Source organism: Myzus persicae, unplaced genomic scaffold, assembly GCF_001856785.1.
Source record: "Myzus persicae strain clone G006 unplaced genomic scaffold, MPER_G0061.0, whole genome shotgun sequence".
Classification (NCBI taxonomy): Eukaryota; Metazoa; Arthropoda; class Insecta; order Hemiptera; family Aphididae; genus Myzus; species Myzus persicae.
In genome coordinates this window covers 790,256-814,303 of record NW_019104144.1, presented here as the reverse complement: position 1 = coordinate 814,303, position 24,048 = coordinate 790,256, and the positions used below count along the sequence as shown (strand labels likewise).

Here is a 24,048-nt window from a genome sequence, read left to right as displayed (position 1 = left end):
GAAGTTCCATCAACTGATGGTGACTATTCACCCAAGCCCCTTGTTTGAAATGTTGTAAATTGTATTTGATTAGATGTATTCTATTTTTTCTAATATTTCTTAAAAATCCACAAAATCACTCGTGCTTATTTTAAAAAATGATACTTTATTGATTGTTCAATTATTATATTAAAAAAAAATATATATACATATATTTATAAGTATACATAAACCATGTTAACATAATATTATTATATTTTGGTAGGTCTATTTTTAATAATAGTTAATGCTATATTACCAATAAGTACTTTAAAACTATTGATGATAATATTTTCAGGTTAAAATAAAACTCTTTCTCCTCATCACATAAAATACCATACACCATATCTACACCACTTTTGTGGCAAATATGACTTATCTATCGGCTACGCGCACTGCGCAGTGTATGCATATCATATGATAATAAAACAGTTTGTATACTAATGTGATATAGTTACTGCAGCGGGATTTCAGTCGATAGCTGTCGTCTACATAGGTTAATTTAATCGTACCGAACGTTTGTGTGAAGATGTTTCGCAGGCTCAAGTCATCGGCCATCGCAGTGGTGCTGCTCGCTGCAATTGTTGCTCACACTCTAGTTACACCCACCGACAACGTCGCAACGGAAGATCATTCCAATAGCACGTCTACAGCTCGTCCTGTCGTTAACTATCTCGACCCAGGTCAGTCAAAGACAGATTCACACGATATTACCATTTACCACCTTTAAAATAATTTTTTTTTTTGTCACCATCGCTCAGATTTTTTTGATTATCACACTGGAGCAATTCGTTTTTAATGAGCAATATTTTTCAAACCATCAAATGAACTGATTGGTATTCCGTCCCGTAAAAGTTCTTAAATCGTTGTGCCTATGACGACCACAGGAAATGAAACGAATATAAAATATATTGGCGTCGTCGCCATGAAGTTACATCTCAAATCCACCACTGATTTATGGTTGAGAGAATCATATTTTCTCCGGGTGTTAAGAAAATCTTAGTTCTGCCTTACTGTATTATCTGTACAGCTGTATAGCGACAATATTATTTTGATATTTCACAACACATATGTACCTACTGAATATTGTACAATAAACAATAATACATTTTAGGTAGTAGGAACAATATATAATAGTTTCCACAGTTGACGTATATTAAAACAATTTCATAATGTAATATGTTTTTTATGCCATAAAAATAATGCATTGGATTACGTCGCTTATATCATCACTCTAATAAGTTATCACGTAGAATGTATATACAAATCAAACATATCCAATTAATCCGGTACTCATAAAATGTGAATGTATAATGACGTGTAATCTACATGAAATAATAATATATAAATTATTAAAAACCATATTCTGTGTTATTATGGTTACGGGATATAGTAATAAAGACCTAGTATAAGGTAACAGGTATAAAAATATGATTTACTTTTTTTAGCCACCCGCCCACCCATACAATGTATGATGTCATCAGTCATGAATATCTTTTTCACATTGTATTTTATAATAATTGTTGATATTATTCTGGAAGTTATATTTTGTTGTGTAGGATATTTTTGTTATAATTATTACGAAACTGTGTGTCTATAACTATTTGTTATATAAATCTACTTCCCACTTGATAATAAATCAATTGAATAAAAATATGAAGAGTGTTTACAAAATATTATAAGAAATAATCGTGGAACATGAACATAAAAAAATAATGATGTCAAAAAATAGTGAAATATAATTTTTTTCAAACATTTTATTAATTACTAAAATATTTGAATAAAAAGTATTTTAAAATCTTTAATACTATTCAAGATAAATGGCTTAGTTTTAGATGGTAAGAGAAGCGATAAATGTATTGATTTATAATGATATTGTGTGCGTGTTTTTTTGTTGTGTCTGTCATCACCTTTCGGGCCAGTAAAAATGCTTCAATATTCAACAGCATTATTTCTGGTAGGAAAATGAATATGAATCTATTCTATTATAATTGGTAAGGTACCTACTTTGGGGAGGGGGTCCAATGTAATAATTCCCAATAGTTTTCAAACGCTTCAAGAAAAACAAACTAGACATTTTTACGAAAACCAAGATTTTAACGCAAAACCAGTTTTTGAAAGTATTGGTTTTTTATGCTAAAAAAATTATACGTGTAGATACATGCAATTTTCACTGAATGTTTGTATTAGCAACTTCCATGCACCATAAAACACGTAACAAAATATAAATTATAGATAGTTACATTCATATAGAAACCAGATATATTTTTTTTATTATCCACTACTCTTGATTATGACTATGGGTCTATTGATTTTCAGCAAAGCATTAATGCAAGTGTATCAAAAATTACACATAAAAATGTGAACGATCCATCTATTTAAATTTTGATATTTTCCCAGAGTCCTACGCCAACGACCATACCACGTTGAATACACCAGTTCTCGTCCGATCACTGAAGTTAAGCAACGTCGGGCGTAGTTAGTACTTGGATGGGTGACCGCTTGGGAACACTACGTGCCGTTGGCATTTTTTGCTCTTTTCAATAAATATTATTTATTATTTATATTAGATTCTGACCCTAGCGATAAAATTATTTATTTTATAATAATATATGTTTTTTTTTTGTGCACGTCGTCACATTTTGGGACAGTAAAAATGGCTTGATTTTTATAGCTATAAGAATTGAAAATACAAGGATTCACATAAATAATTTGTGTCATAACTTATAAGTGTTATAACCAAAAAATCTAAAAATATATTTACACAATTATTTTTTACACACATTCTAAGTTAAATTTTGGACAAATTACATATTAAAACCTAGAATAATAACTTTAGTTATTTTGTTGTATTTTAAATGATTATTCATGATGGATACTTAAGACTTTTGGAGACTTGAGTAGGCACATTATTATATTGAATACAGTGTAGGATAATGGTAAAAAAAATACTTGTATCACACAAATATCATACAACTTACTTTGTATTAGTATAGGCTGACAGACCGTCTTCGCTTAGAAAGTTTTTGTTATCCAATGATGATCGAATTCAAATTTAACACATCTATTACGGCCTCTTACTAGACACCTAACGTACAGCAGATCATTACGCACTTACCCATTTTTGTTTTACTAATGAAGGTTTTGGTAGAAGAAGGACGAAGAGTTGTGTCAATTCACAAAAGTTTTTCAATAGAGCAAAGATAAAGTTTGTAAGCTCTTAACTTTATTTAATAGCATTTACTAACATAATTTGTAAGTCCTCAAAAGTTGTACAAAATGTTTTTTTATTAAACAAATTGAATTAAATCAATCATGTTTTTCCAATTTTACCAAGTAGGTACGGTTAATAATTTAAAGCAATAACCAGTAAACCGCTAGATTTACTTGGTGATCTAGTTTGATGGTAACATTATATGCATTTATGGTGTATTAATTGTTTTTTTATTTTCAGGAAAGGATTTTACCATAGAAAATTTTAAGAACAGTAGTCCGACCAAGTGTCCAAATATTCACCGTTCAATAGACGAATTCCCCAGCGATTTCTTCACCGAAGAACAAAGACGTCACGGAGCCATTGTCATTCATTTAATTCTTGCATTTTATGGATTTCTATTCATAACATTTGTTTGCCAGGACTATTTTCTACCATCAGTATTATATATATGTTTAGGTTTGATGGATGTTTTATTTTTATTTTTTTTTAAGTGTTTGAATAATATTGAGCTAAATAATTGGTAGGATTAATTAATAAAATAAAATAAAATAAAATTTAATCGACTAAACATACGGGATATATAATTGAACCGTTAGATTTCAGTTTTTATCGAGTTGTTTACTAACAAGATGGGGGTGGGGGGGAATAACAGTACATATACTTATGAAGGCTTTCCCCTTTTCAAAATCGATGCATAATGTATGCAATATTCTTATACCTCAACGTATTACAAAATGATAACACGGCGTTGTGGATAGGCAATTCAGCTACACTACTGTCGATTCATTCAGTTATTCTCATACTATACACGAGTAGAGGTAATTTGCCTGTCACAGCCCACAGGATTTTTTACTCGACGTTTCGAAGCATTAGGATTATGATAGTGAATAAGTTATTTCACTTATTCAGTGACTTAAAGTCACTGACATAATAATAGGTAATTCCAATAGTCAATAATAATAGGAAAAAAAACCATATTGAAATTAATTGAATAATTATTCAGTTCAAAAATCGTCGATATCGGAATAATAAATAATTGTTTTTATCGTATCGCCTGCAAGTATTTATATAACCACCAATAAACATTAAGGTAACTAGTAGACTTCTCGTTCCATACTGCAGTACACCGTACATATATTAGTTAAAGGGACGTCCTATCCATGTATAAATTACCTATGAGCAAACCGCGATTAGACAATCTACCCAGATAGCCTTTCTCTAATGTTTTGAAGTCAAGCGGCGTCCTAAACTATACGTCTTACTAGAACTGTTGTTGTATTATACAATATTGCTCGTCGTAAAATATTGCATGGCTTTGAATATTATAAGAACACCACGGTTTGACGATATGGTTTGAATGTCGGCTGCTAAAACTTGTAAGCTCGCCACGCTGGACTTTCGATCGCTACCATAATACGACATTGTAATATCATTATACGACCTTACATATAACTCGTATGGTTTTCAGATCTTGGGATCTCGCCGGACGTTGCCGGGGCGACGTTCATGGCGGCGGCAACTTGCACTTCCGAACTTCTCGTCTCCGTGATCGGAACTTTCGTGACCAAGTCCGACCTCGGAGTGGGCACGGTGGTGGGCAGCGGCGTCTACAACACGCTTGGCGTGTCGGCTTGTGCGGGCCTGGCAGTCTGCGGCCGGCCAATCGTGGTGGAAAAGTGGCCGCTGATTCGAGACAGCGCCGTGTACGCAACGTCCATAGCCGTGCTGGCCGTCATCGCCGTGGACAACGTGATCGTGTGGTACGAGGCGCTGATCATGGTCACCATGTTCTTTGGATACTTTGTCTTCTTGTTCACGCAATACAAGCTCGTCGAAGCAGTCGACAAGTGGAAACACAACGGTGGTTAGATCTGACATTAAAATATATTTTTTATCACATCTGCACTGAAAGTTTAGTTTTCGATGACGGTTGAAGTGTTGAAAAGCAACCTTTTTCATCCATTTTGTGGTAAAGTGTGAATCCTCATAGTGCCGAGTGATAAAATGGAAATCCCAAGAAGTATCGGGTGGTAAAGTAGAATTCCCCAAAAGTTCTGGTCGTATCCTCTGCACAACCAGACACTGAAATCTTGACCACGGTCCTAACAAAACATAAACTTTTAGTTTCATCTCTTATTTATATCATATTATACTCCTTGGATGACTCTTAAACATTTTTCTTTCGTGAAATTGTTTTCGTTGAATAATCTGTTCGAAGCACAGATTAACGAATTACCTTTAAGTCGCTGTCACACGGATGATAGAAAAACGCGACTGTTGCTGTCGTGAAAGAACTGTCATGCATGAATGATAGTTTGAGAGTGAATAAGTAGCTAGTGTTATAACTTATAGTAACTACCATGGAGTTCGTACAGTAAGCTGTTGTGGAGGCAACTATCGCGTTTTACTATCATTGTGTGACCGTGGCTGTACCGTTATCGATGAACTCAGATGCGTGACAAAAAATGGTATGTGTGGCTCATACGGGATGACAATTATTTCAGTGAGAAATAGCTTACATCCCTCCCCTGCCATACAATATACTAACCTACCTATTATTTCATTGCATCGATATTTTATAGTCATAAGATATGGTGATGATGTCCGGCATGTTCCTCACCATTATAATAATGGGATGGGTCGGGGGCGTAATATCTATTGATGATAATGGACTACGGTCAGCATTTATCGATTTAACGGTTTTTGAAAAAGCCTAAAGACGTGCGATTGTCGCAGACAATATAGTAGACGAGACAATATATTTTTATCCAAATCCCATTAGTTCCAAAAAATTATGTGGGAAACTATCATTATGTTTACGATAAAGTACCTACGTATATTTAAATGTTCTAACGACTTACAGGGATAACAGTTATTAAGCGTATCAAGCGATGGATATTTTGTAGAAAGTACGCTTTGATGGAATCTCAAAATGTCACATTATACAGAAGTGATATACAAATACGTCAATACGGAACAGGTTGGTTGTTAATATTGAGAATTCATAAGGTATGTTTTACTTTTCTGGTTTCCCAATAGCTTTGCTGTATCAGACTTCGGAACTGTAGGGACTCATGCGCGTCACCAGATATTTTTTTAGGGGGGGGGGCAAAAGTAATTTAAAATGGACAATGGACATTGTAGATAATATGTTTGGACAAAGCTCAAACTGATTTCAAATTCCAAGGGGGGGAGTACCCCATTTTGCCCTCCTGGGTTTCCTAGGGTGCTGAATGAAAATCATATCTCCGTATTTATATTATATCAATTTAACATTATGCATTTTAGGTACCTATACATATATTCCTCTGCCATCTTAGACCGCTTTTAAGTTATAAGTTATTTTGATTTTATTAATGTAGATCGTCTGTTAAACGTTTTCTATTAAATAGTCGAACATCAGCTGCAAGAAGGCGATCGAGAGTCTTCGAAAATAACATTTACTTCGACAACAACTTTCAGCGAACGTGATCAATCGAATTTCGATGAACAAAGTAAGTTAAAAAAATGTAACCGCATAATATTTTATGGTGGTTTATGTGTTATACACTTATCTATATTATATACATTTAGAACCGTATTACTATAATATAGTAATTTTAACTTTTCAGTCTAAAAATAAATCGTTTTATGCAGCTTATTTACCTCCATCGAAATCGTCCAGGATCGATATGTTGCTGATCGTCTGGCGAACGTTTTGCTTGCCGGTTAACTTCGTGTTGTGGGCCACGATACCGGATTGCCGGACCAAACGATCACTATTCCCTATCACGTTTGTCATGGCCATCATATGGGTCAGCACTATCACGTACGTTTTGTCGTGGTTCTTAACGATATGCGGTAAGTATAAAAAGTAAAACGCACTTCTGTGTAAACGTGTTGCATGTAGACTTCAAATATTATAATACTAAATACCTACTCAAAAATATCACTTTGAAATATATTTAAAAAAAAAATAAACGTAGGCTTCTTATAAACGAAATACGATAAATAAAAATAAAAGAATGCACTTAAGTCTTTTAGCTTAACACATTTGTGCGTTTAACCGTTGATTAATTCTGCAGGGGCATCTAAATAATATTTTGGTACTGGCGTACTACAAGTATAACATTGTAGTATCTATTTATATTTTATATAATAGCTATTTGAAATGTACACCAATTTCTGGTTTAGGGATGAAGGAATTTTAACTTTTATAATCTTAATTATTATTTATCTATCTTTATAAATGCATTTTATTTAAGTAACTTAAATTTGTAGAATTCATCTCTACATAAATCATACACATACATTCGGTTCAAGTCGTCATGGACATCCCACAATTTTTTTTATTTATGTTATGTACAAAAATGTTTGCTACTATTCACTACGCTTTCTGTGTATAGGTACCTAGCGTACTTACGGGAATTGTTCTGGGGGCCACCTGCAGGAGACTAGAATAACTCAACGACTAATTCAGTACCTAATTCAAGGATAAATAACCCGGTATTAAGTATTGACATATTTGGTTTAGTAATATCAATAAAGTATAAATAGATTTATATTTTGTGATATATAGGGTGTGCAAAAAATAAAAATTGTGTGAAGTGCAAAAATTGTGTTGACATATCAGTAGGTTCATTATTACCACTTTGACACCTTGTTATCTGTGTTGAAATGGTTCATCGCAATAAATAATAATTATATTATATTATATTCTTATTGCTTGGTGTTTATTTTATTTCACCCTACTACAGGTGATACGTTTCATGTCAGTGACGTTGTCATGGGCATAGGAGTCTTGGCGGTCGGCAGCAGCATCCCCGAAGCCGTTTCGGGCATAATAAACGCACAAAACGGTAAGAACTAGGAATTTAAATGTAACATCAACGGTAGATACAAACTAAAAATACATTTCTAGCTATTAAGCTATTACCAGTAGCGAGGAGGGAGGTTCTGTTTGGGGAGACACTGAAAAAAAATAGCACTAATACTTCTGGACTCCCCCTTTTACTATTTTATCTATACACTAAGAAATATATGTTCAAAAACTAAAAACAAAATGAAATATTATATTTAAAACGCTACAACTTTCTTAAAAATTAAAAATAATAATTTAATATAATAACAAATGTATTATAATTTATAGCAAACAAAATAAAATGTAATATAATTAGACTTGCCATTCGGCACGGTTTTAACAGCGGCCCCGGTGTCCCGGCCGGTCATTAATTTTGTTTTGAGTAATGGAAGCCGATCGAAAATAACTTTAATATTGTATTATTTAATAACGAAACATGAAATAATAGTGTACATAATACGTATCAATGTATCATTACATAATTGTATGATTATCGTATTATGTTATACTGTTATCTAAATTTTGTCGACATGGTTTCAGGTTTATTTGTCATTTTATCTCTATACGATTAGCCATGAGGTATATCGTATATAAAATATAATTTTATAAATACAATTACTGTCAGTGTTTGGTTCGTGGTCCGAGTGTACATTACGTACGTGTTTGTGCGGTTATATTTTTAAAAATATCAAAATAAGCTTATAACTAATAAATGTAAAATGTAAATGAAATAAATGTATTGGTAAGTACTGTTAATAAAAAAATTGTACTTATTGGTTTATGAATTTTAAATAAAATAACGGATATTCATACATCCATATAATTAAACTAACTATACTAAGAAAAAAAAGGTGAATGTCCTGGTATGGTGATTTTAAAATCTAGCTGCCCTAAGCATAATATACTATATACATGCAACTCGCATTAAGATGGCGTTTAAAAATCAAATGTACATTGAATCTATTTTTCTACTTTTGTCTTAGAAAATAAGTCAATTACATTAAATTCAATAGAGGACACTGTCTTTTATTTTTTAACTGAAATATTTTTCGTATGAGTAGTAATAATTTCATCTTTCAAAATGGTCAAACTATCAGTCATGAGGATAAATTACAAATTACCATATAGAAAATAATAAATATTAAGAAACACTTACGATGTACCTATCACGGAGGCGACGTCTATAATAATTGAGGACCGAAGTATCGCCCATCAGGTATTGTTGCGAACGGCGAGACCCGTCTCATGGTGTATAAAAAAAAGATAGCTAACTCCACTCACATTAAAAATCCCCCTGTACCTGCGCTCCCATATTGCGTCGCAACGTCTATTTGATATAATAACATATTGGGAATGAACAGCATCGTCAGCTCGTGCCTTGTGCCCGCACAGCGCTCATCTAATCTATTTTAAGGATTATATAACTGTATAACGAAAAACCGTTTTTAACAAATATTGAAGCATACATCATACTTATAATATAAAATGTAAATTTTAAATTTTAAAAAATAATTTATAAAACAAAATTATTATTAATTTCTCCCGTGTTCTAATTTCTAAGGTGGGGGGGGGGGCACGTTGTCTCATTGTCTCCTATGACGCTTCGCCACTGGCTATTACGTATATCATGTGACGATGGTCTTATTTATTACTGTGATTTTTTTTTTCATCTTAAGACATTCATAAACTTAAACTTAATTTAACTCTAATAAATAATAATGAGTGTTTTAAGGTTAAATCGATAACTTCGTACTGTATGTGCATATTATATATCGTTGAATAACTACCGGTATACCGGTGTTATATTATATGGTTATAATCAGCCATAAAGCCATCAACTCTTGTGATTGTAGGTTAAACAAAAATGTGTTTATATTATTTAATAACGTTTCAGGCGAAGGGTCCATGAGCATTAGCAGCGCGCTGGGGTCTAACACGATGGACATATTACTGTGTTTGGGTCTGCCGTGGTTCGTCAAGTGCACGCTGCCAACATCAATGAATGGCGGACCCGTCACACTGCAAACCGACACTTTGTTTTTTAACTGCATATGCATGATTGCCAGTGTGGTCGTCCTTAACGTGGCGGCCGCCATCGGTGGATACAAAATGCACAAACCATTTGGAGTCATGTGCCTTGTTGGACAGATGGTTGTCATTGCGGTGTTGGTTATAAATGGATTGAACGTTGCTAAAGATGATGGAAGTGTACGCTGTACCAGTTCGGTATAGGTATATTTCAGTAGGATAGTTAATGTTTTTTTATTTTACCGCTTATGAAAAACGACGGTACATTATTGTGCATTTAATTATACAGTAATTATTGTAATATTTGATACCAACTTTGTGGACAGTCCCAACTCCCAACAGTCTTTCTTTTCCATTTGTAGATATTCTAAGGGTGAGTAGATAATATAAGGTATAGTACGGACATACACTTTTGGATAAAACCAGTCGCTATGACACCTGCAAATAACGAACTGTAAGTTGGAAATTTTATCACGATGGGTATTTTAGAGTCAACGTTTACACGTTAGAGTCCATTGAAAATGCATAGTAATGTGAGTTAGTTTCCGTTCTAGAGCTACTACATAGTGTTGGGTGATAGGCAGACCAATGCGAGACCAGCAATTAGAACTTTAAACGCATGTCCAATACTTATTAATATGTTCATTCCTTTTTAGACAATCATCAATATGCACAAGTAAATTTAACTGTACTAAACTATACCAAAGTCCAAAAATATATTGTATGTGTATAGTGTATACCCATTAAACATTATAAAAAAACAGTACCCAACTGACATAATTGACAATAATTGTATTACTATCTTCATAATAATACTCTATACCTTAGAACACTTACACATATACATTATGATCTAAGCTCTACTTTCCGTTCTCCAAAGCTATAAGAATGACTTAATAATATTATGTTATCGAAAATACTGACATTTATCTCTAAAAATTTCCTATATACTTATTACTTAATTATCTACCCATCTCTTATATTATAGAACGCTTAATAGTTAAGGTTTTATCCGCTCGGTCGTTTTCGGAGCGCGTCCAATCGAAAAGTTAGATTTTCCCATATGTGGAATAAGGAAGATCCAATTGAATCGAGGGCCCGGTCACCGCCGCTGCTGTTATCACGTTTCTGTTATCACAACCCAGGTTTTCTATCAAGTATTATTATTTTTTCAAAGTCCGTCAGAATGTTGGCTCTGTTACCAGGTTTCTTCCGATTTTGACCCTTTTTGGGCCTTGTATTTGATTCACGTTCCCAAAAAAGTCTCAAGTCAAGTCAAGTGTAAGTCAAGTGTTCGGGTTTTGTCCGTTTTTAGGTAGTTTCAAAAATTAAAAATTAAAATTTAAAAAAAAATAAAAAAAAAAAATATTTTGAATAAAATTTGACCAATACATCTTAAATCGTGATACCAAGTCAAGGAATATTTTCGTTTTTTTGTCCGAGCGTAGCGCAGCGAGCGAGTGGCCACGCGGGCATCACTGCGTGAGCATCACTGATGGATCGTTTGGTATATGAAGGTATAATTGTGGTATACACTTCCTTATCATTTTTCGGGCAACTGCACCCAACTCCCCGTTGTCACGGTCGTTATCGTGATGACCTCGGCGTTCTTATCGATATCCGCGAGAGCGCGACCTGGAACAGATCTGACGCGGGTGGCGCGAACCACCGGTCGAGTCAATGGTAGACGGTGGCGTCATATTATGCTGGACCGTCGTTTGAGCAACATACCTTGATATTTACATTATAATACTTTGCATATAACACATTGTGTATAAATAATAAAAAGTTGTGTCGTTCATAAAACGTGTCTGCTGTCTTTTCTAATCGTCCTGATACTACATTGGCGCAGTCGGCAAAGGAATAAGGTAAGTGCTAATTTTAATAAAAAGTAATTTTAAGTAAATTAAAATAAATTAGCATATGTTGGGTTAAAGAACCTACAATAGGTGTTCTGATCAAACCGGTTCCTAATAGTTTATTCTAATTTTTTTTTTTAAATAAAATATTCAGGACTTATCCAATCAAGGGTGGAAAATATTTACCAAATTTTGCGAAATTTTAGCATAATTCCTACAGGGTCAAACTTGACTTAGGCTATTTATAAATTTAAAGTAGAGCTCTGTCAATAATAATATCCTGATATGCATTATTCTCGTATCGAATTTTATTTAATTAGGTGAATAATAGCAATTAAAATTTAATAATTACAATGACGGTTAAATGCATTTTTGTCTAGTGAGTTTAATATTGTCAATATAAGTCAGGAATCATCGAAGCGAGGTATCGAGATCGGGGGTCCTAAGTTGATATACCCGTAATACTTGAGTAGTTTATTCGAATAAAGGAGCTTACTGACCAAAAATCATTAGGTACTGTTTGGGGTAACTGATAAGTCGTCAGTTCAGATACCGGGAGAAAAAAACATCGAGGTCTAGCGTTAGGCCCACGAAGATGAGGTCAACACCAAAAATAGTTTGATAAAAAAGTTCATAGGGCAGATGTTAGATAGTGTAGGGCACTGGAGGTTAAGAATTAAATAATTCAACAATTGATTATTACACATCAGCACGTTTACGCTTTATTGTAAGAAGAAACATATATAATCAAATGTTCATTAAAAAAAAATTAACATTTACGATAGACTTTGGTCTTGGCGTCGTGGAGAGTTAACAGCGCGGGGCTGGTCCACGAGCACGTGGACAAGGCGGGTCATCGGTTAATACTATATGAGTACCATAACTTATTACTGTAATAAGATAGAAAAAAATAGATTGAAAGGATTGGAAAGTCAACAAGCAGTAGCTGACAACTGTTACTCTCAGTGAGAGCTTTTAACGTTTGTAGTGAAGTTAGCCGAAAAATAGCTTAATACACTACCCGGACGAAAGTCAAAATCTTCTTTCCGAGAACAAATTGGCTAAAATATGAAACCGATTGTTCTGAGAAAACTCTCGAGATCGGAGTTTACCTGGAATTTCCTGTAAACAGTACGGAGTTCTTAGTGGTTGGGTTCACAAACTAGAAGATCGGATGTGCAACCGCGAGTCCCACGTCAACCAAGAGAGATGCTGAGCATGGATCTAATGGGTTCGTATCCGTGAACGCTGCAGGATTGCGGGATTGGTTGTATAATAAAGCGCATCCGCTGTCAAATGTGGAGAAGCGCGGTTCACTGGTTAGGTCCTTTCATTTTGGGGGAAACAATTAGGAACCGGAGTATTCTAAATGGAGAGTAAACACCCTACTAAATTACATGTCTTACAAGCGAGCTGCAGGACCGTTAGAAAACATTAACTAATCATATTTGATTATAGATGGCAGGGCAAGCAAACAACCTTGGCCCATCCCACTACAACCGCCCATCTCGTTACATGAACGCGAATCGTGTTGTGGAACTCCGGAAAATGGCGGCGAAGCTTTTGCGAGAAGCCAGGAGGCTGTCAGGTGAAGGTCCAGAAGACACGATAGACGGTTGGTCACCAGAAAGAGCGGCCACTGCGTCCTTACGCCAGATACGTGGCAGCTCTACGGCATGGGCGCTGTTTGAGCGGGGGCTCAATGAGGGACGGAAGTCAAACACCGCAGAACATGAGCCAGCAAGGAATTGGTCAGGACCTCCTGCGCAAGTGCCAACCTCGCCATCGGATCCACGACGATACCAGCCCTATTCCGTCCAGGACAGGCGATTTCCAATTCAGCAGCCACCGGCCCAGCAGCTGTCGCAACACTCACAACAGCCAAATTACCTGCAGAATCATTTTTTAATGTACCGTCGTCGCTATTGTCATTAATATTTAGGTTCTAATACATTGTTAATAAATACACTGTGTATAAATAATAAAAAGCTGCCTCGTTCATAGAACGTGTCCGTTGTCTTTTCAACCGTCCTGATCGTTGCACAAAATGAGAAATGTATATTGTAATCCATACCTATGTCGAGTGTAACAAAATAAGCGTTTCCGTGTAACGCTTCGTTCGTTTCCAATGTGAGTTTAGGCTTAACCACGCAGGTTATCGGATATGTTTCATCAGTCATCACTCATCACACCTGTAGATTACAGGCAGACAGGCTCCCATGGAAAACTATCGTGCACAGCTTCAGTCTGTGCTTGAGGTTTAATTCGGCCGTTTTCAAACTAGGACGCCTTGTTCGGAACTCTTGTCTGGACGTAGGTACTTGATATCGGCCGAAGTAAACTGCATTAAGATGTTCGACATCGAACTAGACTCTAGAGCGCCGTTTCGGCAGATCAGCGAGGTCCTGATTTCTTTGCTATAAGTTCATTTTTGCCAGGGCACTTAACCACTCGACCTGCAAAGCAGTTTGCATCGAGTCGTCGGCAGAAAGTAAATCGATCAATACCGACTTCTGTATTGAGGAGGTTACCCAGACGGCAACCCGATATCGAATGTTTCACCCACGCAATATGTCTGCATGAAAAATTATGCCAAAAAAATTAAACAATCGATAGTAAATCTCATAATGTACTAAATTTACAGTTTCTAAACATTTTAGAATTTAAAGATTTAGATTTGCTATAATGTATTAACATAATTTTACTTAAATTCCTTACTCATGAATAATAGTTTTATAGAATTCAACAATTTACTTAATAAATATTTGTATACATGGGTTTTTTGTTGGTTAGTGTTCATAAAATTATAGAGCTTATAACTTACAAATTAAAGATTTAGAGGGCTTATGGATGCCTTGTCATTATTTTCTACTAATTTGTTTAAACATTGGTTGCATTTAAAAGTGCAATAAATATATCAAAATAGTATACACCAATATAATTTAGGAAGATACAATTGAATTGATTTTGAACCTCTGGCATGAACCAAAATTCGGTAAGTTTAAAATGACTGTCATACTTACTAATAATGTATTGACTATTGACTATTGAGAGTAGATATACAACTTGTGGCTAATAAAAGTATTGAGAGTGTTATAAACAATTAGTAAGTACCTATATTGATATAACTTTTTAAAAACTTGCAGTTATATTTAACGAGGTTATTTCCACAAAATCAACTATTTAAACCAATTTGAGAATATGAATACTTTAACATAATTTTTAAGTTATTTATTTAAACATTGGTCCCAATTAATAATATAATAAATGCAGTGAAATAGTAAATACATAATTAATTATTCAATTCAACTCATTCCAAACCTCTTGGCTCTTGTACAACAAATGAACTCTAAGTTTAAATTGTGGCGAGTATGTTTTGATTAGGCATGTATTAAACTGTTGGCTTTCATGAACTCTACATTGCTTTAGATACCTATCTTAGATATAATTATATAAACGAGGTATGTATATTATGTAAGTTCTATAGATAGTTTTATAAGAAAAAAAGAATAGTCTTTCGAAAATAATGAATTTGCTTTAAGTTTTGCTATATACGTACACATCTTGATTGCTCGCTAATTTTAATATACTAAAATGTACTAAATGATTCAGCAATTATTTGTCTTTATATCAGTGAATTTTGATCCTTTAGTATCAAAATTGTACACATTTCAAATATCTTTATCTATATAAAAATGAAATTAAAAGTTTTAAAACGCTTCTAAATACTTTACGAAATTAGGCACAAAAATTGAAATAAAAAAGTTTAATCCTGGCCCAAAACCTAACCCTATTTACCACTCAGAATATATTACTATAATTTTTTACTGATGATATTGAAATATTATTTAAAATACTTGATAACTATGTGTGATAGGATGAATGGGACTTTTTTGTTGTTATAATTCAATTAAAAACTCATATTGAGATATATAAAATAATATAAAACTTTATTTTGCATATTATACGGTTTTACTTATTATACTATATTTTTCATAAAAATGTTGTTAAAAAAATCAAACGGCTTACACGAATGTAATGTATTTGATCAATGTTGTATATATGTTGTGTAACTTCCATGTAATAATGGCTTTGCGTTTCATGCTACAGATGACAATCTTTCCTGTTTACCTTTCGTTTTTTTTTTGTTTTTTGTTTAAAGACATTGGAGCAATATTTACAATTATTAAATACAAGAAAAACTGGTAATACAAATAATAATAAAATACATTTTTCAATAAATTCAGTCAAATTTGTCTTCTTATCCAGAGTATACATATTTATTTTTATTTGTATTTGTTTGGATAATCAGAATAAAAATCCCTGGGAAAAAAATCCCCAGTCAAAGAATCCTCGACTCTTGGAAAAAAAAACCCCAGACTACAATATTACTCACAAACACATGCAAATTATTCACCAAATTTTTTTTTACGCTAATTTAAAATATATTATAATTATTTATATACAAATATATGCTTATAGTGCGATAATATATACTTAAAATGTAGAAAATGTTCAATTATATTATAGTATATAGTATTATTATATAGCTTATAGGAATGACAATTTTAAATATTACCTACGTTTCTTTCATTTTGATTATAATGTAAATAAAATATTATTAGGAAGCGTTTTTTACAAGTTTTACTTTTAATAGATACTTTACATGGCAGCAAAAATAGCAAGATCCCCTCAAAACCAAATACATTACCCAAAACATACTTTCAACAACGCATATCTGTATAAAATACGATCTCAAAAACCTAATCACATTTGAAAAATCTCTATGCGATTTAATAATATTCAAAATATACAATAAGGAAAGAAGGCTTCTCCAAATATCCAACCACCTCTATGCTCAGTTACCGATCCTACAACGATCGGCGGTTGTCGGCAACGACTAGCGTGTTATGCTGTAGACAGGAGCGGAGTTGGTTACCCACATATACAAGAAATAATATATCACGTTAGATAAATTCTAAGATGTATGTGACACCGATCGAAAAATATATTATACAATAAAAAAGGTCAATTAAATAATAATAATAATAATAAACCTAGTATAGGGCGCCCAGGGAATAATTAGAAATACATATATATATATATAAATAATAATGATAGGTACGTAATATAGTATAAAAATACAAGAACACTAGTATACAAAATGATGAATACGACCTGTTTCGTAGCAATTTGTCCGACGATGCACGTAGTTGAAAAATGGTACGATGACACGATGTCCCAATAGAACGTCAATGGGGATCGCATACGCGGAAGCAAAGCACAAAGTAGTTGCCGACTTGTCGATACGTTGATACTTGATAACTGGGGTAACTCACACCCGTAATGACCAAAACCGTTGGATATAAAACACTTGACCACAAGATTTGGTATAGCGGCACAAAAAATGGAACGTAATAACGGTGGGCGGACAGAGAAATGTGTCGGGTCTAAAGCTATGGTTTCCTAGAAAAGCGGTGCCGATATCTAGCGGCCGTAATGTAGCGTTAAGTGACACGTCACCCATACGTTGTCTATAAATAACATCGGAGTAGGTTTCCTAGAGAACGTTGAGTGTCACCGTTGGAAAAAGACAAAATTGAAAGTTAAAAGCTTTCAAGTCCCTAAGTCTAGCTGTAACTTTTAGTCTTCAAACATTTCTAATTAATGTAACAACATTCATATCCTAGTTATTATAATTTAATATTGCATTGATCATATCTTTATGTTGTGAAACTGTAGTAGAATAAAATTATAAAAAAAGAAGGAGGCGTATAGTGGGAGAGATGGTATAAGAGGACGCGGGACAGATGGTGCGCGACCGGTTCAATAGCCCACAAATTCCAATTCTTATAATAATCATACTACTACTTAATATTATTTGATTTACCTCTAAGTTTATTTAACTTGTATAATAATGTGAAGTATTAAATCCCCTTACCTTATATGGATGTGGCCGTGGGTGATGTATGTAGACCCTCGCTGCAATAGTAACGTCTCTGGTGTGGGTCGATGAGTGTTATTATTCCTTTACGACTTAATATTATTATATCCTATTGTAATTTTATATACATCTCTTTAACATAGTGCGTGTATTCTTAATGTCCATAGTTGGACGCAATTATGTTGGTAATTTAACAACACTTAGAAAATCTTGAGACTATGAATAGATTGAGATTGAGGAATAGAATTAGTCACTATGTTATGGTTGCACAGTGTGTTTATATGTGGGTGTTATGACACCTTTATGATTGTTTATTTGTTTTATTATTATGGGTGTTTCGTTTTGTTGTTGGGCTTCGATTTGTCTATATATTTGATGATGATGTTTAGGAATATCGATTGCTTAATAATATTTATACTGAATAGTATATTAATTACGTTTATTTTTTTACACCAAAATATTTCTTCACCTAACGTATTCACCCCATACGTTTATTAGAGTATAAATTATGAATTATAAAGTATATTATTTATATATTACAAAACGGTGATGTTCTTTCAACATCTATTTAATTTTAAATGCATCATTTAGTATTATGTTGAATTCGAAGTTTAATCATACAAATTTTTGAAATCAATGTTGTCATTTTGCAGTGTTAAGAAATGATGTATTCAACATTAAGTTGACTCAAACAAAATATGAAAGTATAGGTATTACTTATTACTTATTATTTAAATTAAAAAATATTTTTAGGTACCTTCATTAGTCAAAAAATACAGGTAGGCGTTTACTAGCTAACCTAAATGTATGAATTTTAAATCATTGTATGCTGTATAATATACTTTGTACAAAAATTTGGTACAATTAGCTGTTGCTTATTTATCTACTGTATAATTTACAATTTTATATTAAAAATTATAAGTATTAATAATTGAGTAAATAAAAACCGTTCCAATAACAGCATTGATTATAAATAGTACAATTTTCATAATATTATAGGTAGGTATGTATAATATCTAATGCTTTGCTTTTTTTTTTTTTTTTCATTGAACTTAAGCCATTAGTTAGCCTAACCTAACTATGGCCATTAGTTGTTATAGGGGTTATGAACTGTAGTAGAGGTAAGGTTGGTATGGTAGGTTGATTTTTATGATTGTTAGGGTTGTTACGGTAGGTATCAAACACGTGTATGTGTGGCAAGGTTTTTAAACTACTACGAACCCGGGTGGTCACCCATCCGGGAGCTAGTAGTTGTGGCCGTTACTTACTCCCAGTCGCATTCCGCGATTGGTAGCAGCCAACGTGCCTCGCCAAGCCACCTTTGCTTTTTTTACTATCAAATATCAATACAATTATGTGATTTTACCTATGTAATATAAAATAAAATTAAGATACCAAACACACAGTTTATTGAATGGTGGAAAAAGAACCCAAGAAAAAAAATCCCCAGGAAAAAACCCTAACGAAAAGCCTCAGAAAAAAATCCCAAAACTTCAATATTACTCACAAACACATGCAATTTATTGAATAAATTTTTTTTCAAAAGCTATAGTTATTGTAATTACTAATTACAATCGTTAATAATATTTAATAACAAATATATTCTTTATATAAATACTAATAATATTTTGTTGTATACAACGATATTATGTAAACGGTATACAGTGGCGCACAAAGGTTTTATAATAAGTGGGACTTAATGGCTTAAATATTTTTCAATATAACTACCGCCCCAATCGCATGTCCTTTTGAAAAATTTTTTGCAACGCATCATTTTTATATTATATAATTTAATATATAGGCCATTCAAATACAATAAGATGAATTTTACAACTTATTATTATTATTTTTATTATGAAGAATTGAAAATGATGAAAAAAATATTAGATTTCGAAAATTACCACCATTTTACCTACAACCCACCAGCTGTATGGAATGTAAATGATGACTATTCTCAATGCCTGTAACAGAACGAACAACATTTTTGAAGGATGGAACAATAGGTTCTCAAAACTTGTGGGCCAAAAACATCCCACAATATGGAAACTGATAAGAAGAATTAAGAACGAATAAACGCGGATCAAGTTAGCATTGGATGCCTTAAGTGAACCTGAAGAGTGTAGAACAAAACCGTATTTGGACGTCCCATCCCGTCAATTTTAGCGGTACTGAACGTTCTCCCCCCCCCCCAGACAGGGACATTTCCCACCTGAATCAATATTTATTTTTACACATAAAAATAGATTGGAAAATAGGTTCTTTCGTTTTACCCGAAACATACAATCATCATATGATGATATTTAAAAATTTTTAATTTCCGTGAACTATATTAACAAAGTAAAAAATATTATTTAGATTTTTTGATATGTATTATTTAATTTTGTCTTTTAATGTCAACAGTGTTAATACGTCGTTGTTATTAGGTGAGATATTTTGCCGGAATAAAAAATATAAGTTACATTTTTTTTGACTTGTATTATTTAATTTTACCATATTTATGATTTGTATATTTTGTGTATAGAGTTTAATATTTTTAATATTTATACTAGTGAATTTGTATTGGCATTTGGTAAATATCAAGAGTGTTATTATGCCTTATTATTTAATTCGATTCATTTATTAATTTCATAGAATTATATTAGAAAATTTATTTGCATTGTATATTATTATTAATGCTTAATATTTTTATTTTTATTTTGTTTCCGGGTAGAATTTATCCAGTTGGGGGGACGTCCAATGCATCGGGGGTGAAAAGGCACGGAGGGAAATGTCCTAGATTCCATCAAACTACAGTAAAATAGAGGGGTTCTCATTTGAAAAACAAATGTTTGTATCACCACAGGACACTTCTTAAGTAGTACCAAAAAAAATTCAAGTACTTGAATATATGGTCTTTGAGTATATTTAAAAATTTCGAAAATCAGAATTTGAATAAATTCATTAATAAAAGAAAAAGGATATGAGCAATGAGCATGCTTGGTGGATCACTCTGTATAAGTTAGACTAGGCTACTATTGCTCACAAAAATATTTGTTTGTGTAAAAAACAGAAACACACACGTACATTATTATTATTCATTAATGGCGTTTAAAAAAAATAAATACAAAATTTAAATATAAATGTTAATAGCTTCTTTAATTATTGACTCATAATTATAAATGATTTAAATGCAACAAAATGCATTAAAAAATAAACCCTGTATGAATCTACTTCTAAAATGTATTAATTTGAATTTTAAGTTACCCCTAAATCTCCCCTTTTTAATTTATAAAAAATAATTAGTATCAAATTTATTTATATTATATGATTCAAAGAGGTTTTCACATAGGTCATATTTTTCTATTTTAAGTGTATCATGCTGAAATCTGCAGTCACATGAAATTTGAAGCACTCTGTATATCCCTTTAAATTTCCATCAGACGTTGGAAATATAACATACAACATACAAATAAAAAGGTACAGGATACCGCCGCCAAGGAGTCGCCTGCCATGAAGATTGAAGACGCTTGCGCGTTCTACTGAAACACGAAATTTCAGAGAACGATGTATTATACCGATTGTTTGCAAGTCAAGGATAAAGGAAGGCAAATCGAATGAAACGACAAGAATTTCGAACATTCCTGCAGTGCACGACGTCCGTTGCCAACTACATTGAAGGTCTCCATCAAGGGTGCCAAATGTCGGCTGTCCTAAAATATAATACCTATTGTGCTGTCAGATGAAATAATATTACGGTGAGCCTTAGTATGAATAGGTTCCAATACCATTTCAAGACGTTTCTACCTGTACAAAATACGAGCGGATCACTGCTTAAAATAAGCATCGTGTAGTGATGCCCACTGTAAATAATAAATATTAGAGTTCGAATTATAAAGATACAAATATAAAACTGTGAATATAAGAATTTCAAAGTTGTTAAAATGAAGCAAAAAAGAACCTAAGTAAATTTTAATAAACCCACAAAAATTATATTATATATGAGACGCTTATTAATTATTTTTTTATTATTATTTAATATGCGAGTATAATTTAACTATACCTATAACCTATCGAAATCGATTAGAAATTTAAAATCGATATTTTGGTGTGTGCGACTTCTCGATCACACTGTATAATATTATATTTTTTGTGTCTGTAAGATATTTTGTACTTTCTTTCTTCAAACATTATAGTTTAACACAGGTCGTTTTTTTCCCAGAATCTTAGTACTAAGCAGTTAAATAAAGAGCCACCCCCTGTCGAGCGCATGGGAACATTTGCCCGGTCCGGGTATTCACTGTCAAGTCTTGGGTATTTTTCATTTTTAAAAATGTAATAAATTACCCACACGATTTTAAGTACATGGGTAAACAAAGCACTTTGCGATAGGCATGGGACCTGTCTAGACACACATATTTCATGGACGTGGGTATAATAAAAACACCCACGAAGCTAGGGGACAAAAACGTCGAAACCCCAGACGTTTTGTACGAGTATAATAATAGCGACCACGTATCGGTTCGAGTGATCTAATCCGGCCGAGTATTTACGATGCACGTGTAGTGACCGCATAGTTATATTATGGTTCCTCGATAAGTCGAGAAACACGGGATTACATTAATATTGTCTGATCCCGACGCCAGCGATTCCGACAAAAAAAAAAATGAGCAGCAGTACACGATAGACTAAATCGTTTTGTCGGAATGTCGAAATGAAATGAAAAAAAAACCTTAATAAATACTAATGACGTTACCAGCAAAGCCAGATGTTTTCGATGTTTTCGGATAATTTTTTTGTAGTATAGTATTCCACATCGTAATGCGTGTGTAATATTTTATGAATCTAGGAAAAAAATCCCCGGAATAAAAACCCCCGGAAAAAAAATCCCCAAAGATATAACCTAACTGTTCTAAAATAATAATTAATAATAATATTAAATAATTTTTAAAAAATATAAAATTTGAATGATAACTATTATAATATTATCTTGATCACACTGCTAGATGGAAAATTTTTCTATTTTTTAGATATTTTATTGTTTTATCTTGTAAATAATAAAACAGTATTAATACCCGTATAATTTATAATTTTTAAATTTGTAAAAATTTGGCTTATTAAAAATAGTTCAGGTGCTTTTTTGCATGATTTGCTTTTGCAACGATTTTGAAATGCTTTTATTCGTAGTTTTAAAGGCATTTATAATCCAAACTGTAATATTTATTATCAACGGTTGGCTTTACTACATGTCACGTGTTTTGTATGGGTAGAAACGTGTTTAAATGGTATAGGAACCTGCGTATTCATACGAAAACCCACTATACTAAAAAATAATTTTGAAAAAATCCTATAGCACAGTTGGTATTATATTCAGGACAGGAGACATCTGGCACCCTTGTTAGAGACCTGCAGTGTAGTTGACAATGGACGCTGTGCACTGCAGGAATGTTCGAAATTCTTGTCGTTTCATTCAAATTGTTTTCCTTTCTTCTTGCCTTGCAAAAGATTAGAGAAATATATCGTTTTCAGAAATTTCGTATGTTTCTATTATTATTCAAGGTATAAAATAGTATATTATATTTAGGAGAAATACATATTATAGTTAACAATAATTATATCAATTTTTTTTATAGTTGAATGGGCATTTATTGATAATGATAGACTATTATTGAAGGACAATGGTCCAGAGGCGTCTGAAAGAATAGTTATGTTTGCAATAGATGATCATTTAAGACTACTTACAGCATCAAACACCTGGTATTTGGACGGAAATTTCGGATTGTCTCCAAAATTTTTCTTATAATTATACGTAGTACGGATAAAAAAAATAATGTATTTTTAATTTCAATTTATTGTATTTTACAAAGAAAAACTAAACAAACATATGTGGAAATGTTCCAAATTATGATGGAAGAATGTGCTAAACGAAATTTATATCCCGACCCAAATACTTACATCTTGACTTTGAAAGTGCAGTTATTGAAGCAGCAAAAGAAGTAATTGGTGTTCATATAAATGTATAATAAGAGGCTGCTTCTATCATTTGTGTCAATCAAGTTGAATCAACCTTCCGGAAAGTACAAGAACTGGGACTCGCCACAATGTACAAAAGGGATGAAGAATTTCGGAAACATTGTGGAATGGTTGACGCACTTGCATTCCTTCC

At 32.8% G+C, this 24,048-nt stretch overlaps 1 protein-coding gene across 1 annotated transcript; it reads left to right on the top strand.

The window, feature by feature from the left end:
- The first annotated feature begins 365 nt into the window (after positions 1 to 365).
- On the top strand, positions 366 to 13,829 carry LOC111039222 (sodium/potassium/calcium exchanger 3-like). The gene is made up of 9 exons (XM_022322607.1): positions 366 to 701; positions 3,473 to 3,691; positions 4,704 to 5,099; positions 6,099 to 6,215; positions 6,628 to 6,729; positions 6,872 to 7,075; positions 7,972 to 8,073; positions 9,970 to 11,971; positions 13,421 to 13,829. The coding sequence occupies exons 1-8, from the start codon at positions 548 to 550 to the stop codon at positions 10,305 to 10,307; spliced, it is 1,632 nt and encodes a 543-aa protein (XP_022178299.1). The 5' UTR covers positions 366 to 547; the 3' UTR covers positions 10,308 to 11,971; positions 13,421 to 13,829.
- Positions 13,830 to 24,048: the final 10,219 nt, after the last annotated feature.